Here is a 17,015-nt window from a genome sequence, read left to right on the forward strand (position 1 = left end):
TCTCTTCGATTCTTAAATTTTCGACGCCATTCCTTGACAGTTGGATATGCAAAACATATGTTTCAATACACTGCTTGCTTCGCGTATAAATTTGGAAGGATTGCAAATCTTTTTGGTTGCAGAACTATCAAAACTTACAAATCTGAGCGTTCTACTATATTTCTTACCGCAACTATAATACTTTTTATATGGTTAAAACATTTAGAATTGTTAATACTGATCATCAGTTTCTCCGGATTATGTTAAGCATTTTTCAATAAAAAAGAAATGTATTGCATTAACGTTGTAAAAACATTGCTTCGATTTTTTTTTATTAATTATTCTATTCTCTGAAGATAAAAAATATGTCGAACTGGAAATATATTTCAACCGGAATCTAATTAGTTTATTATCTGCCAAAATTTAAACCTCTCTACAAACTAGAGATGACGTTCCTGAAAATTGTTTCATACGTGATTTAATAAAAATCAACCAAACTATATGTTCAACAAGTTACTTACCTAGTGGAGTTTGCATCCAAAATGAAACTAGGAACTCCTGACAGAGAACGAGATTATAGCCAACATAAAAAGCTTTTAACACTGACCCATTTTCCGAATTAATGGTAATAGTATGAGACTGTTTCTTCAACTTTTGTTTTGTATTGTTTATGTCCCATTCTTGACACAGAGAAGAATTGGTAGTTAAACTATTCTTCTTTTTTGAACTAAATTGGAGACTTTTATGCAAAGACTTTATGCATTCGGGTTTTTTGTACGGCATTAATTCATAATTATTGTTTTTGGTAATATTTTTAGTACTGATTTCTAAATAGTTGCCCTTTTCTACATTTGCAATGGGAACTGCTGTAAATAATGCTTCATTATCTGAGTTTTCGCCATTGTTATTGGTTGCAGTAGAATAGTCGTGTTTCTGAAAAATGTATAATAATTTATTTGCTTTGTAAAACCAGTGAAAAACAAAATGAATGGAACAAATTATGAATCCTTCAGTAAATGATAAAATATGGAAACTGGATCTCTAAGAGTCCAAACAAATAATAAATAAAATACAAATCACAATGCAGATCAATATACCGAATTTGGTTGAAAAAGTAATTAGAAGCAAAATGTAAAGATGTATTACAATGTACCTAATACATGTGTAAAAATGATGAAACGACAATATCATATAATGAACTAGAGGGATATAATAAATGTAGTGCCATATAGTCCAGTCGTCAGACAGTTGACCCCTAAAAATCATACGAACAAGCTGAATTTTACCGAGAATTTTAATTTTGGGCCCCTTAAAAAGATGCAAAAAAGTTTACCACTTTTACCCCCGGGGTTCCCCCTAAAACCTTCCCTTCAGGGGGATAAAAACGTAAAAAAATAGATTTACCAAAAATCTGTACGCCGTAGAAAAAAATGTTTCTAATAAAAAATGTAGCTGAGATAATTTTAAACAAAAATGTTTATTAGCACTTTTTGTGTAGAATGAACCGTTCTCTTAGAAACAACGCTTGAAGCGACCGTCGATTTTATATGTGTTACGCGCACCAAATCAATGTTAAATAAAATTTGTATCAACTGGACAGTAAAAATTCGATATCTTTTGATTCAAGTATCCCATCGACAAAAATAAAAATGCGTTTTAAAGGTGAAGAGTGCAGCTTTCATATGCAGTTTTTTTATTTTGCTGCGAATAACCTCCTCAGTCCCAGGAAATTTTTTGTTTTTTAATATCTATATTTCGGTGTGTTTTATGTTACATTAGGCATCAAGATAAGAAAAAAAATAATAAAATTTTTTTTTATGGCAGCCATCTTTAAAATTCAATGTCTCCTATGGGCGACATTGGGTTTCAAGATAATCAAAAATTCTCAAAAGCAATTTGTGTTTTATGAGTAACATAGCCATGATTTTTTATTAATACATCGGAAATAAATACACAACATTAGTTATATCTTTATTAAGTAATAAAATATGATAAAAAATAACTGGTAGATAATGCACTGGTGTCAGTTCATTCAAAACCTTGATGCTGTTTCGGTTTTCTTGGAGGCAGAGGAACACCTGACATGTAAAACATCGATTCTGGCTGTGTTGACGCACTGGTCATAATTCATGGTATAGCTTGAAGCAGTTTCTGTTTTCTTGGATGCAGAGGAATACCTGACATGCAGAACACCTGATTCTGGCTGAGTTGGCTGAACACCCTGGCATTCGGCATCTATTCTTCTTGGCTGGGGTTGAGATTTCTGGTAAATGCAAAGTGTGCTTTTTACGGAGAGGGTGAGATACGCTGGGTTGCTTCCGAGGAGAGAGCAAGGAACACTCATAATCTGGATCACTATCCTCAAAGCTCTCCTGATGACCATGGGCTAGGAAATATGCATACTCTTCTTTAAAACTGAAGAGATCCATAATATATTTTCTGTGGGTTCCTAAAAGTCGCTGATCTCGTCGGTATTCGATCCATGATGCTGAAATTGCGAAGTCAAACATATGCATGATAACGCTGACTGTCCATTCCCTAGTTCGCGCAGAAGTCCTGTAATAACTTATCATTCGGTCTAAGAAGTCAATGCCTCCCATATTGGCATTGTAAACCTTAACTATCAGAGGCCTGTTGACTTCAATGAACCTCTTTTGTATTTTACACCATCTTCTAGTTTTACCGACAGGTTGTGAGCGCTCTCTATTTGACATCAAAATAACGGCTTTATTATCAAACCATTTTACAACAGACACTTGCCCGTCTGATCTTATACTCTCATCAATTGCCCCCCTACCTTCTTTTTTCAAATCAGTATCACTTCTTATCTTTGAGTTCTTGGGTATTCTTATTTGTTTCAAAGTGTCAGTACCTGTAGCTTCTCTTTCTGAATGTAATAAATCTAAAAGATGTTCAGAATTAAAATATCTATCCATATAAACTGAAACCCCAGGAGGAAACGTACTCAGAAGCTTCAACACAGCCTTACCACCAACATCTAGAAGTTTGAAACGTTCATCATCAACTATAAGGTCACCTTTTCGCTGATAAAAGAAAAAATCCAGTGGCAGTCTATCTGCAGCGGCTACGACAAAATTTTTCAACCCACATGGATTGGGCTTTGTTTTGATTACTTGTCTGGCTAGACAATGCCCCAGAAAGAAATCATTTGTTCGTCTATAGCTACTACTTGAGGCTTTGGATTTAGCAAACAACCTGTTTTAACTGACCTGATCAGAGGTTCTACTTTCCAAAACTTGTTGGTGTTCTTTTCTTCATCTGTTACGTCACCATCATACACAACCTTCAGATTCTTTCGTTTACAAAAATATTTATCCCTTCGCATGAGGTTACTTATACATTCTGCTTTGTTTTTTCGGGCCCAATACATCCTAATCCGAGGATATCCCATAATAGACATCATCAAACTTGTTGAAAAAAACGTTTTTACATATTCCACACCATCCAAAAGAACTTTCCCAGTTTTTTCCACATACGTTCTGTTTGACTGTTCTAAAATAACTCTGAAAATACTCTCAGGAATATACTTGCTAACGTAAGCATCAGGTGGAAGATTTACAGCATTTATTTCTAAAGGCGTATTATCTGATGCTGGAAAGCATGGTTCAAAATCTGAGTTTTTTTCCAGAACTATCTTTCACTGCTACTCACGGCTTGTGTAACTGGAGTGTTGTCCTCGCCAGCAGTGCTATTAGAAGCCGTCCTGTTTAAAGTAGTTGAGGTACCATCCGATATCGTTTCTTCCTCTTCTTCGTCAATTACCCCAATGTCAGTGGCCTCCTGCTGTGATAGCCATGTTGGATCTGCATCCAAGTCATCATCATCGCTGATGTCCACTTCACTGTTATCTCCATCAAAACGGTCGTCGACATATTCTTGAATCCGCTTAGAATCTGTAAAAAACCATACGCAAATAGTACAACGCATACGCATATTACGAATTTAAAAATATTTAATTTATCATTTCCAACTGTAAACTTGGTTTACAAGAAGTATTCCAGGTTTAGAATAGCCTATAAAAATATTTATCATAAAAATTAATCAGCCTAATAGTTTTTATTAGTATTCACTTTAAAATGTTACCAGGATGTCACAGATTTGTAGAAAAAAATTCTAATTGTATATTTTAATAATCAAATCCAAACGGTAAAAAAATATATCTAAAATCCCAATGTCTCCGTCAGACGACATAAACGTTTCCATGGTAACAACTTGAAAAATATGGACGGAAGGATAATTATCTATTTACAGATAAAAAGAACAAGTCTTCAAGATAAGTGTTCAATCATTGAATAAGAATTTTATGCTAAGTAAAAAAACAGAAAAAATACTTACAGAAACTTGAACATGGAATTGGCCGGTCGGGACAGTCCGCCATTTTTACTTCTCCTTCATAATCGTCAAATGCGAATGAATGAACTAAAAACTCACTCTAGCAGGTGATGCTACCTGTTGGCTTTCCAGTGAACTACTTTTCAAGGCTGCCAACCTAAACTAACATTCCAGAAAAAATTCCTAAACAAAGCATGTTTTATGTCGCGTGTAGACGACGCTGGGACTAAGGAGGATAAACTCAGTTTTTATAAAGGTGTTAAATAAATAAACGTGGCGAGATTTCTGTCATTTTTTACGATTCTCGTGAGATCAATAAAATTGATCACTTTCATGGACCAGTCGTAGTAAAATTTTAATTTTCAGGCATCAGTCTTTAGAACCTATGACATGAAATTTCAAATATTTGAAATTTCCTCCTTAAGTATAGCCATGGCTCTCAGCTTGTCCACAGACCAGTACGCATGCTCTGTCTGGAGTAGGTCGAATAGCAACAGGGTGAAACCAACGCCACTAGAGAAATTATATCGATGTGCGTCAATCGACCGACCGGATCTACGAAGACGAATCACGGAGTATACCGAGCTCTTCAAACAGTCAGTTGACGACAGACACGTGATGTTCGGTGCGGAAGAGCACACCTGCGGTTGAAATCCAGGAAAGGTTTTCTCAGTGGCGTTCCCGTGGAACCTCCAGTCTAGTATCCTCCGAAACCAAACACACTGACTGGTTTGAACTGCGACTGGAGGGCATAGGCAAGACGGAACCGAATGAGATCAGGCGTAGCCGCTGTGAAGACCAATAGAGAAATATGAAGAAATAATCTATAATATAAAGTAGCAAGAATTGTATACTGATGGATAGAATGAAAAGTTGAAGAGGAAAATATAAACGATAGAAGAGTCTGATGAGTAGACTTAGGCAAATATGCAAATTGAATATAATGCATAAAAAATGCAGAAATGTCAAATTTTGTATATTTTATAAAAGTGAGCATAAAGTGCATATAATTTGAAAATTTGGTGTTAACTTTATATTTTTATATTCAAACTTACACATAGCATGAAAATGCCAATATTTAATTTTGTTTTGTAATCACTCACCCAACACCTTAGGGTAGAAGGGTTATTGATTATATATATTTATAATCACTTGGTATTCAAATTCTTAGTATAGTAACTAATAAAAGACAGCGACTTCCAGTTTTGTCACGTTTTGTCATGGAATTAAGGGTTTGTGTTTGCCAGTTTATATCTCTAGGTAAAAATTTTTATTTTGATGGTTAGTTTCACTTGGTTTTTGGTTTCACTTTTGTTGTAAAATTCTAGGCGTAAACAACGTGTATTTCTAATTGTGAATAATTATTGTGCTTTGAAAATGCCGAAAATAAGCAATGGTACAAACAAAGATTTTAAAATTGGAGATTATGTTTAAGAAAAGTACCGACACAAGGCTAGTTCGCAATAAATCGATGTATTTTTTCTTTTTTCAAGCATTTTTTAAACTAACAGTAGCATAGTTTGCTTTAATTTTGCTAAAAACAAAAACATATATATTGGACTTAATTAATTAAATGCTTTTAATTTATGCTCACAATATTTTTTCTTTAAATGTAAACAGAAAAGACCAAGAGCCTCTTGTAAATATTTGGGGGTTCTTCCGTTTTGCACAGTCATTTCTTGACATTTTCAAGATTACTAGACCGATTTTTATTTGATTTAATTTAAATATTTTAATTGTTATGCAAAAACGGTTCATTTTTAGCTTATTTCTACAATCTTAGATTTTAAAAATGGGTACAACTATAGAATATTTATATTCTTTTTTAGATTTCATCTGAAAAAAATTTCAAATGGATCAGTATGTCAGAACCACGAAACATTTAGCTAAAAAAGTAAAAACCACATCCGGTAAAAAATATCAACCTTCAGTGTCCAAGTGCTTTCAGTCAAGTTCCAAAAAACAAACCGAACAAGAAACTTTTAACGAAGACTTGTGTCGTGCATTAGTATCTTCTAATATACCGCTTTCAAAATAATCTAATGAAAACTTTAGTTCTTTTAAAAAAAAAAATATTGCAAACAAAACATTCCCAGTGAACGAACTCTAAAGAGAAATAATGTTAATTTGTTATACTCCTCAGTTACCCACAACATAAAAGCCGAAATAGGTAATAATTACTTTTACATATGTGTAGACGAGACTACTGACTCGTCAGGAAGATACATTGTGCACTTATTGATTGGTGTACTTAGTGATGAAACCTTTCCAAAATCGTACTTAATTTCCTGTAAGCAAGTGGAAAAAACCAACGCTCTAACAATATCACAGTTTCTACAAGAAGCATTAGCAAACTTTTTTCTTCCTGCTGCTGTGCCTAATGATAAATTATTGCTTATTTTATCTGATGCCGCACCATATATGGTGAAAGCACGACAAAATTTAAAAATATTTTACCCAAACTTAATACATGTCACTTGTTTAGCGCATGGAATGAACAGAGTTGCGGAGGAAGTACGAAAAAAGTTTCCACTAGTTAACAGTTTAATAGCGAGCGTCAAAAAGGTATTCCTGAAATCACCTGTAAGAATACAATGTTGCAGAGATATGCTTCCTGCTGTTCCACTGCCACCGCAACCCATTTTAACACGTTAGGGAACATGGTTGGAAGCAGCTAATTTCTATGCTGATCATTTTGTTGATTAAAAAAAAATAATTAACCTTTTAACCAATGATAGTTGCCAATCTTTATTGGAAACTAAGCAAGCCTTCCAAAATAACATCCTCCAACAGCAATTGTCATTCATAAAATCAAATTATAGTTTTGTCCAGAAAACTATAACTCAATTAGAATCCTCCAAATTATCATTGTTAGAGAGTACAGATTTAATAAAACAATTTGAGTCATTGTGTCAAAACGTTAAAGGTACTATTGGAAAGGAAATTTTTCAAAAATTTAAAGTAACAATGGAAAAAAATAGTGGTTACCAGGTTCTTTCTGAAGTGGTTTAAGTACTAGCTGGGACATTATTTTCTGAACCACTTAATTTAGAACCATCTATTATAGTAAATTTGAAAAATGCCCCAGTTACATCAGTTGATGTCGAAAGAAGTTTTTCTATTTACAAATATATGTATTCAGATAGAAGCCATAAGTTTTTATTAGAAAATTTTGAACATCATTTGATAATCTGTTGTTACCTCAATTTAAAATAATATTTATATGTTAAAATAATTGTATATGTTATGTACTATTTATAATATTCTAAGTAGGTAGTATTTTTGTAAATAAAAATATATTGTAAATATTTTTTATTACATGCATATTTTCTAGATAAATATGCATATTTTGCATAAAATACTGAATATTTTTGCATAAATCACTGCATATTTATGGGCATATTTCATACTTTTTTATTTGCATATTTGCCTAAGTCTACTGATGAGAAATTTTGAACATGTTTAAAAAAATATTACTAATCCTAAATAACTAAAACATAACTTTTTAATAAGAACAAATATATCACTCAAAATCTGACATATACCAATAAAGACCAACTTCTCAAACCAAATTATCAGATAGAGATTTGAATCTTTATTATTTAACTATCAAATTTCAAGCCTTATTTAAAGATTTGAATATGTATTTGATTTCAATTCTAGTGATAAGAGATAATATGTTACTGACAAACCTTTTGTGTGCATATAAATATATTTAATCTTACCTGTGTAGAATGACTATTTGGTGGTTCTGAATCTTGTGAAGAATCACTTATTTCTGCTGTATAGCCCGAAGTATCAATATTTACAATTAAATAAGTATTTCCATTATTAGAAGTATTAGTTTCTTGTTGTTCTTCTTTATCTCGTTTTCCACCAACATCCTGAATTTCTTTTGGCTTCTCCGTAGATTCTTTTACTTCATCAGTTAATGAAACAGTTTTTTTGTACTTTTCACACATATTACTAACCTCCTGGGTGTCTTTTTTTGTAAAACCATATAACGGAGCCACAGTAAAATTGTATGATTCAGAAACATGGTTTTTATTAGTAGTTACAGTTTTGGTACATAGAATTCGACTCTCAATCAAGCATCTTTTATATTCATCACTCAAAAGTTCAAAATCTGGTATGTCTTCTAACATTTGATCAATAGTTATTTGATCTTCTTCTAAACCAGGATCAACAGAAATTATTTCACAGTGTGAACCTATTGATTTGGGAGATGTGGACTGAGGAATAGATGAACTTATAGATATTGGTGTACAATTCAATGTGGATCTATTAGATGATGCAGGGACAGATTTTGCTCTTCTATTTTTGATACTAGACCCCCTTTGACTTTTTTCTAGTAAGTTTCTTATAGGAACATGTTTCAAATTATCATTACTTCGTAAATTTTTCAAGCTAGCTCTGCTTCTTGTTTTAACCAGGGATTTAAATTTGGATTTTGTAATTTTTTTGTGTACAATTTTTTGTGTACAATCTTTCTTTTGTTTCAAAACATTAGATTCTTTTGTTTCTATTTGTAACTTTTGCATATATGAAAGATTGTTTTCTTCGCAACACTTTTTAAACTTTGGTATCAGATCTGACATCACATTATCAAAATCAATAACAATAGTTGATAATTTTTTGGGGGGAAAAGGAAATGAAAACTCCTTTGAATTTGAAATATTGTTAAATTGAAGCTCATTGACTGATTTTGGTGTTGTAGGCTTTTGTACTGTTTCAATCTTCTCTCTATCTCCGTCACTTACTTCCTTAAATCGCTCCTGAAAGTGTTGTTTTTGTTCTACTAAATTTCTAACTCTTGAAGATCTTCGATTCTGCAGGATTAATATCTCTTTTTTATCAGCAGGGTTCATCAATTGCAAATAATGACAAAGCTCCTTCTTTTGGCTTTCTGGACTTAAAGGGATTTCATCAGTGATTTCAGATTTATTCTCACTAGTGTAGGAATTATCACTCGTTAATATGTTACTGTAACCAAAAAATAAAAATTACATGTATACACTGATACTTTGGCAAACATTACAAATAACAAATAAATATTAAGACATGTTGACAAACATAAGGGATTGTTACAAACTTGTAATAGAAAATTATTACTAGCAACTTAAAAACACATGCCTTAAAGTATGTATGTAAAGGATGTTTCTATACATGACAATATAAACTATACTTTTTTTATTCCCTTTTAAAAAGCCATGACTTCGTAGAAGATAGATTCAATTGTTTTATACTTGAACTTGGTATGTATGCATACAATCTTACAATTTAGTGATTTTACATAAATATTTTTTTATTTTTTTTAATACACCTATTAAAAAACTAAATACTATAATCATAAGAAATACTATAAGACCCGAACATACCAGATTAAAGAATGTGTACTGTATTTAAATTTAATTTTTAGTTTACAAAATTACAAGCTATTAGAATTTTTGTTCTAAATGGGTACTTCAATTTTCCCATACACTTACTTTTTTACTAAAATTTACATCTTCTTTTTAGACTGTGTCAATAAATATGAGCTATAAGACCTGCACCGTCTACTTATTTGGTACTCTGATCTCTTTTTGCGCATTCAGATTCATTCAGAATCAAATATATGGCAATTTACAATATTTTAGTCTTTTGTTTTTGAACATTTTCCTTTTTTCTTTTAAAAAATTTGAGATATGGTGTTATTTCCCAGGAATAATATTTACTGGCAAAAAAATCTTAACCAATGATGTATGCAATCAGTACAATGAAACTTTTTTAAAAAGCAATAGACAAATTTCATCTCCGTAGACAAATCATTCCATCTTACTACACTAGTACCATACTTTCAAATAGTCTATACTTAAAAACTTACCTGGAAATCCGATCTGGACTCTCTATTGGAAAATTTTTCTCAGATTTCTTTTCAGTTAATGCTATATTGTCCTTCATGCCTGATAATGTAGACCCCTTAGAGGGTTTTGACCTGGCAGCATTTTCATTTTTAAAATAATCTATTAGAGATGTAGATCTATTAAATAATGTAGGAAAGTGTGATGTAGGTTTTGTTGGTTTATTAAAGTCATATCTAAACAAAATTAAACTTTTTGATTCTGAATCATTACTACTAGATTCTTCCAGTAAATTCATGTCTACACATTCTTTATCACTCTGCTTCATCCAATTAGTCACTTTTTCTATATTCGATAGGGTAGAATTCTTTTTATCCCATGTTACTGAGCCACTTTGACCAAAATTTGATGAATCCAGAGATATAACTGCATCTTTACTCTTGCCAGTGTTGTAGGTTACTTGTAAAAAATCATTTTTATTTTTTACAGTTTTACTTGATATTCTGATAGTCGTATCCATTTGGAAAAATTGTTTTAACTCAGCATTATTACCTCTTCTAGAGCAAGATCTCAGGTTAATAATCTACTGACATAGTTAAAATAAACATTAACCAAAATGTTTACAATATTGAGAATACTATAAACATTATATATTTACTTATTTTAAGTTTCACGGAATTTTTCTTAATTAAATAATATTCAAAAATAAGCACAGCAATTTAATTTAAATATTTTCTCAATTGAACATTTGGAAAAACACTGTTTATCTTGTCACATTGTCATATATGCTGCTGTCAAAATAAATTTCTTCCACTCCTCCATATTATAGTATAGCCTGGAAAATCGTTTTTTTACCGGTCATAGTTCCGATAATGTAACCTGTATGTTTTTTCTTTGCCTCGTGTAATTCTGCAAAGATTAATTTAAAAGGAATTATAAAAATATGCAAAAAGAGCCCTAAATTTTTATCATCTAAAAATAGTTTATTTAATATGACCATAATTTTTATATCATTATAATACTGAAAGAATAAATTCAAAAATAAAATACATTTTGTTTAACTGAAATTTGAATAATTGGACAATACGGTATAACGTGAAATTTTTTAACTGATAAAAATCAGAGATTGCCAATATTTTTAAACTTCAAGCAAAAATGTATCTTGTTCCGTGATTTCTGCTAAAATCGAAAAACATTTTCTATTCATACACAATGGTACTACATATAAAATTATTATCTTTTTTGGATGTGAGAGTTAAATGGTAATTCATTCATGAGTTTCGACAGATATTCGTATTTTTATTCAAGTAAGGAAAACAAAAGAACTGATTCTATATAAGCTCTGAACGACATCTTAAATATAATAATTTACAATCGATATTCGCTACTTTCATATTAAATTATGTATACGTTATTAAATTCTTGTGTTTGTATTCGTCATTAAAAAATCACGACATTGCTCATCTCTAAAAACGAAAAACCCTTGTGATTTGTGATTGACTGACCTCTTGAGTCTTGCTCTTGCACCATCGAACTCGATGTCTTGCACAAACAAAGCCATTTTTGTTATGTCACATGTCAGTTGTCATTAGTGGCATCAAACATGAAAGCATCAAATTTAAAAGTTTAGTTTGTTTTAAACGGTTTTAATGTCAAATATATACAGAATTTTATCAAAATGTCCTCAGTCGTAATGGAAGTTTTAAAAAAAGTACAAATTACTAAAGCCTCATATCAAAAACAATTAAAAATTTTAAAACAAGAGTATGATAGGGTATGTTGGATCATTTACTCAAATACCATTCTCTAACTTATGTTTTCTATATTGCAGGGCTCAGTAGAACATTTTTTTGTACATATACGAAACTTTTTAAAGTTTATATTTAAATCAAATACGAATGTTTATGTGGAAAAAGTGCTAGAGTTTTTGGCACACTTTATTTCAGAAGTAACACCTGATGATACAATGGAAGATGATTTCACTGAAACTGGTCTTCATCCACTTTTAACTATGACAATTAAAGAAACTCTAAAGGTATGCTTAGCTACCAGCTGCTTAGCTTGTATTAGATATCTCTATATGCAGCTATGTTGTTTTATTTTGAAGATTTGTCTGTTTATTCTTACCAACTAAACTATAAGTTTAAAATATAACATTCTAATTTTAGGTAACGTTTATACATTTCCAGTAAGATTGTAACAATTGTATCATCCCTAAGACCATTTTATAAAAATAGTAAACATCTTCAAATATCTATTGTAAATATAAACATTGTTTATGTTTATTTTTTCTAGTATCACAGATTGGTCAATGAATGCCTTCGATGTAATTCATGTCTATTTATTAGACTTATTTTGGCACAGATTGGTCCCAACAAAAACTTAGATAATGAAATATGTGATCTAATTGAGGAGGCTATGTTAGAAAGAACTTTGGTAAGTAAATTACTTATTATTTTGCAATTGTTTTTGATCTGATAATCATATAGATATCAAATATGTTTCCAGTATTTCACATTACACCAGATTATTAACCAGCATGAAATATTTAAACAGTTTTTTATCAGTAACTAGTTTATCATCTATTACTGAGATGGATATGTTAAGATCTATGATACTTTTTCCACATATCTTAGTTCAATTGTTTAGTTTTGTTGTAGGCTGCAGATTTCAAGGGGTTCATTTGTAATAGACTTATCTACACTACATCTATACATCTACACATCATTTGGTTATATTCTACATATATCACTAAAGTTGCTCAGTGTGAATCCCTGCAATTACTCTTACTAACAAAAGTTTAATTTTCTGAAGTTCTAAGAGTATTTTTGCATTCTGAGCAGAAGGTTATAATAACCTTTTTGCTTATCTTTGAGCTGATATATGGTTTCAGGTTCTTTTTCCCATTTTTGGACATAATTCACTATTTAGTTTTTCAGTACTGTGGAATTTATATTTTTGATTTGTTGGCTGTGATTATGACTATGTTGTGGCTAAGTAATTGAATTCCATGTTTTTTTTATCACCAGTATCCACCATCCTAGTGTTGAATTTCTACAAATTGAAAACCTCTATCTTTTGAGAAGAATGTAATGGAAAATCTGTGCTTCACCTTACTCTCTTTATTTTGTCATCTATTTTCTATTGTGTATATCCTACTATTCTTCTCTTACAAAATTGTCATTAATTGCTTCAGCTGTTTGTCCACAGTCTCTCTTTTTTTTCATAATTCTTGTAATCATTGAATTCATGTTTTCTCTCTTATATGCATCAATTCAACCAGACCATTCACGATGATCCTTTCCCTACTACTATATTACACTCTCTTTTTACTCTTCATGTTCTTAATTATACATTCATCACTTTCATCACAGTTCTCTTAATTTTTTTAATACTATTCCTTTTTGTCTTTAATTGCTTGTACATAATTGCTGTAGTAGTATTGTAAAATAGCATTTATTTTTAGGATCCAAAACCTGCAGTTCGTTATCAAGCAGTACTGGCTTTGATTAGATTGCAAGATCCAATGAATGCTGACTCTCCAGTGAATAAAGCTTATTTGTCACTGATTGTTGATGCTAATGCTCTGGTAAGATCCATTTTGGGTATATCATTTAATTTCAAAATAAAACATTTATTTATTAATTATATATATATATATATATATATATATATATATATATATACCAGTATATTAGATGCCACACCCTTCTTATAGGGATCTATGGAAGAGTATTACTGAGCCAGAAGCACTTATATCTCTTACTGTACTGCTCCACCATAGGCCGATCAAACACCAGACTATTCTAGTCAAAGCCGCAGATTCGTTTTAGAATTTTAAACTGCTGCATTAGCTGCATATTTTTCTATACATCAAGCTAGGGTTAGAATGCACACCCATTAGAGCATTTTAGCAGCGAACAGAAATGAGAGTTGGTTGCCTGCTGCCTGTCATGCTTGGCTTTCTGACCAACTATAGTTCAATCGTTTACCAAATTCCCATCAGTAAACATGAGCACATGTTCATATTCGCTGTCTCATTCGTCAAGAGTCTATTAAATATAATTTATTACCTTAAGCGAGACAGATTCTCATGTTACAGATCCCAACTTGCCAGCATTTTAAATTCAAATTGTATCTTATTGATTTTTAAGTTAATATATTGAGTTATATTTATGTTATAGTTATTGTTAAATTATTTACTGGTCGTGTTATTTTTTAGAGTTTAGTTTAATTGTGATATAATGACTAAATTTCAAGAAATTCTTACACTAACAGTTTCAAAAGTAAATATTTTTAAAAATCATAAATATGATACATAGGTCGTACATCAGTACGAACCTGTTTGGCTTACACGTGGTTCTATTGACGATTGGGAATTTGTAAAATGAATAGGGTTTATATATTTCTATTAAATATAGTATAGGAAGTATTTCCATTGTAATATCATATGAAAGATTAGTGTTATTTTCTAGTGTTAGGATCAATCAATATGAGTGGGCTCTTCCACTGGCCCTTAGAGGACTATTGTGGCTTGCTTACACTAGCACAAACAGTCATCCTACTGTTAAGTGCTGGAATGCACAAGCACAAGTGGCTATTATAAAATAATCTAATACTGTATTCTAGAATAAATTACATAATCATAGCCCTACAAGACATAATGCCCCTATGTAAAACACTAACAATAATTATTTATATCTTAATAAAAAACAATCAAAAATAATTATAAAAAAATGGTTTTCTAGCTTTTATCAATACTTCATAAATATACAATAGCATATATTTAACTATAGTTTACCTACCTATATAAATGGAATATATAATATACCAAATACACCCAGTGTTTGCTCTTAATATTATGAAATAATTAAAATACAAACTCAAATAAGTATATGTAAAATAGTATTCTATTAATGTATAATTTTGTAATATATTGTCTTTTTCTAATTACAATTATCACTGGTACTATAGCCCTAAAGAAGAGCTTTGATTGTTATATTATACAAGTACTACCTACATACATTTTATATTACTACATATATTTTTCTTAAAATAAACTAACAGTAAAATGCCTGAAACTGCAATAGCTGTTAGTTCGTTGGCTACAATGACTTATATGTTGGTTCATACTGATTTAAGGACTGTGTTTATAAAATGCAAATAGTCATTATGGACATGGAAAATTACTACATTCTATGTGTTTTTTATAATTTTAACAAATGTATAAAGATAAAATGTCTGTTTGACATCTCAAATTGCATTTATAAAAATTTGAAAGAATAATACCATCAATTTCTTGTCTTTAAGTAACTATTAATCCATAATACTAATGCAGTAAAAACATGGTACTACATTTTTGTTTGTATATATATATATATATATATATATATATATATATATATATATACAGTAAAACCTCCGTTAACCGAAATAATTGGGGGGAGTTGGGGGGAGGCCGTTTCGGATAACAAGAATTTCGGTTAAAAATACCAAAGTTAATTAATAAATACCATAATTAAAAATAACAAAGTAATAAAATTAAGGAAAATGAACAAGTTTAACATGCTTTTTTAAAGAAATCTTCTATTTTCTTTTGCGTTTTTGTTTGACAACGATGTTTTGCAGCTATATCTCTCCATCGTTCATTTGCAGAACGTCATGAGTTTGCCTCATTCGATTGTTCGACGAAACGTAAAGCAATCTGACAAGGACAAAACTTTATGCAATGACAAAAAAAATTAAGAACTTAGTCGTGTCCCTAACTAGTTAGGCCTACTGTATAAAATTCTTACCTCTAAGGCATTGAAAATCATTGAAGGCAGCATGACACCGCCGACCGCGAGTCGGCGGTCTCGTGCTGCCTGTTGTCTGTTGGGTCGTCATCTTCGTCATCTGATACGCTCAGGTTGTCTGGATGAAGAACCATATCAATGATGTCCTGGTCGATGAATTCACTTTCTGAGTCATCGGCTGCTAACTACTCACGTATTTCTTCTTGGTTAATTTCGTTAGATCCCGGCAAAAGTTTTTATTTAAATGTTTCATTTTTTCTGTCGTTTCTTTGCCATTTTCTTCTTCAGGATCGTCAATCAAAATCCCATCAAAAAGTTTGTTCCAGCAGTTGAAGATTTAATCTTGGCCCATGACTCAGCACACCAATAAACAACATGTTTCATTGTTAAAGATTTGAGAATCAACACTTTTGGATTCATTTGTCTTCTGTAATAACAGATGTCTTAAGAATGTTCCTCTATAATGTCTGTTGAATGTCTCTATTACTCCCTGGTCTATTGGCTGAATTAAGCTTGTGACATTCGGTGGCAAAAATCTGACAATTGTCACCATTTTGTAGATTTTGAGGGTGAGTTGGCGCATTGTCAACAAGCAACAATGCTTTGATGGGAACGTTTTTGGATTTTAAAAAGGATTTTACACTTGGGACGAATTCATGTTAGAACCATTCTGAAAATAAAGTGGTCTACATCCATGAGCTTTTTTGGCCTATATAAAAAGCTGGAAGTGCTTTTTCGGAAATATCTTTAAGAGCTCTTGGTTTTTTTTTATTTTCAAACACACATAGGCATCAATCTTCTTCTTCAAGTGCCATCTCCGCGGCGGAGGTCGGCAATCATCATAGCTATTCGGACTTTTGAGACAGCTGCTCTGAAAAGTTCATTTGATGTACATCCGTACCACTCTCTCAGGTTGCGCAGCCATGACATTCTACGCCTTCCTATGCTTCTCTTTCCTTGGATCTTTCCCTGCATAATCAGTTGGAGCAAGGTTGAAGGATAGGCATCAATAGGTGAGTGAAATTAATGGAACTGTTTACGTTTTGCG

At 31.4% G+C, this 17,015-nt stretch overlaps 2 protein-coding genes across 4 annotated transcripts in view; one reads left to right on the forward strand and one right to left on the reverse strand.

The window, feature by feature from the left end:
* LOC140437302 (uncharacterized) overlaps window positions 1–11,244 on the reverse strand; it is a 29,596-nt gene extending 18,352 nt beyond the window's left edge. Inside the window, exons 1-4 of the mRNA XM_072526745.1 lie at window positions 11,223–11,244; window positions 10,196–11,081; window positions 8,058–9,315; window positions 501–912 (exon numbers count right to left, since the gene is read on the reverse strand). Of these exons, the coding sequence (XP_072382846.1) occupies window positions 501–912; window positions 8,058–9,315; window positions 10,196–10,692 (2,167 nt within the window). The 5' untranslated portion in view covers window positions 10,693–11,081; window positions 11,223–11,244. The remainder of the gene's footprint in view (window positions 1–500; window positions 913–8,057; window positions 9,316–10,195; window positions 11,082–11,222) is intronic.
* Window positions 11,245–11,727: 483 nt separating this feature from the next.
* LOC140437304 (condensin complex subunit 3-like) overlaps window positions 11,728–17,015 on the forward strand; it is a 58,149-nt gene continuing 52,861 nt past the window's right edge. For 2 of the 3 annotated variants that reach the window (XM_072526749.1, XM_072526748.1), the window contains exons 1-4: window positions 11,731–11,946; window positions 12,004–12,207; window positions 12,468–12,608; window positions 13,639–13,761. In XM_072526749.1, the coding sequence (XP_072382850.1) occupies window positions 11,851–11,946; window positions 12,004–12,207; window positions 12,468–12,608; window positions 13,639–13,761 (564 nt within the window). In that variant the 5' untranslated portion in view covers window positions 11,731–11,850. Of the gene's footprint in view, window positions 11,947–12,003; window positions 12,208–12,467; window positions 12,609–13,638; window positions 13,762–17,015 lie in introns of all 3 variants that reach the window. The other variant, XM_072526747.1, reaches the window with a different exon arrangement.

Source organism: Diabrotica undecimpunctata, chromosome 3, assembly GCF_040954645.1.
Source record: "Diabrotica undecimpunctata isolate CICGRU chromosome 3, icDiaUnde3, whole genome shotgun sequence".
In the NCBI taxonomy this organism is placed as follows: domain Eukaryota; kingdom Metazoa; phylum Arthropoda; class Insecta; order Coleoptera; family Chrysomelidae; genus Diabrotica; species Diabrotica undecimpunctata.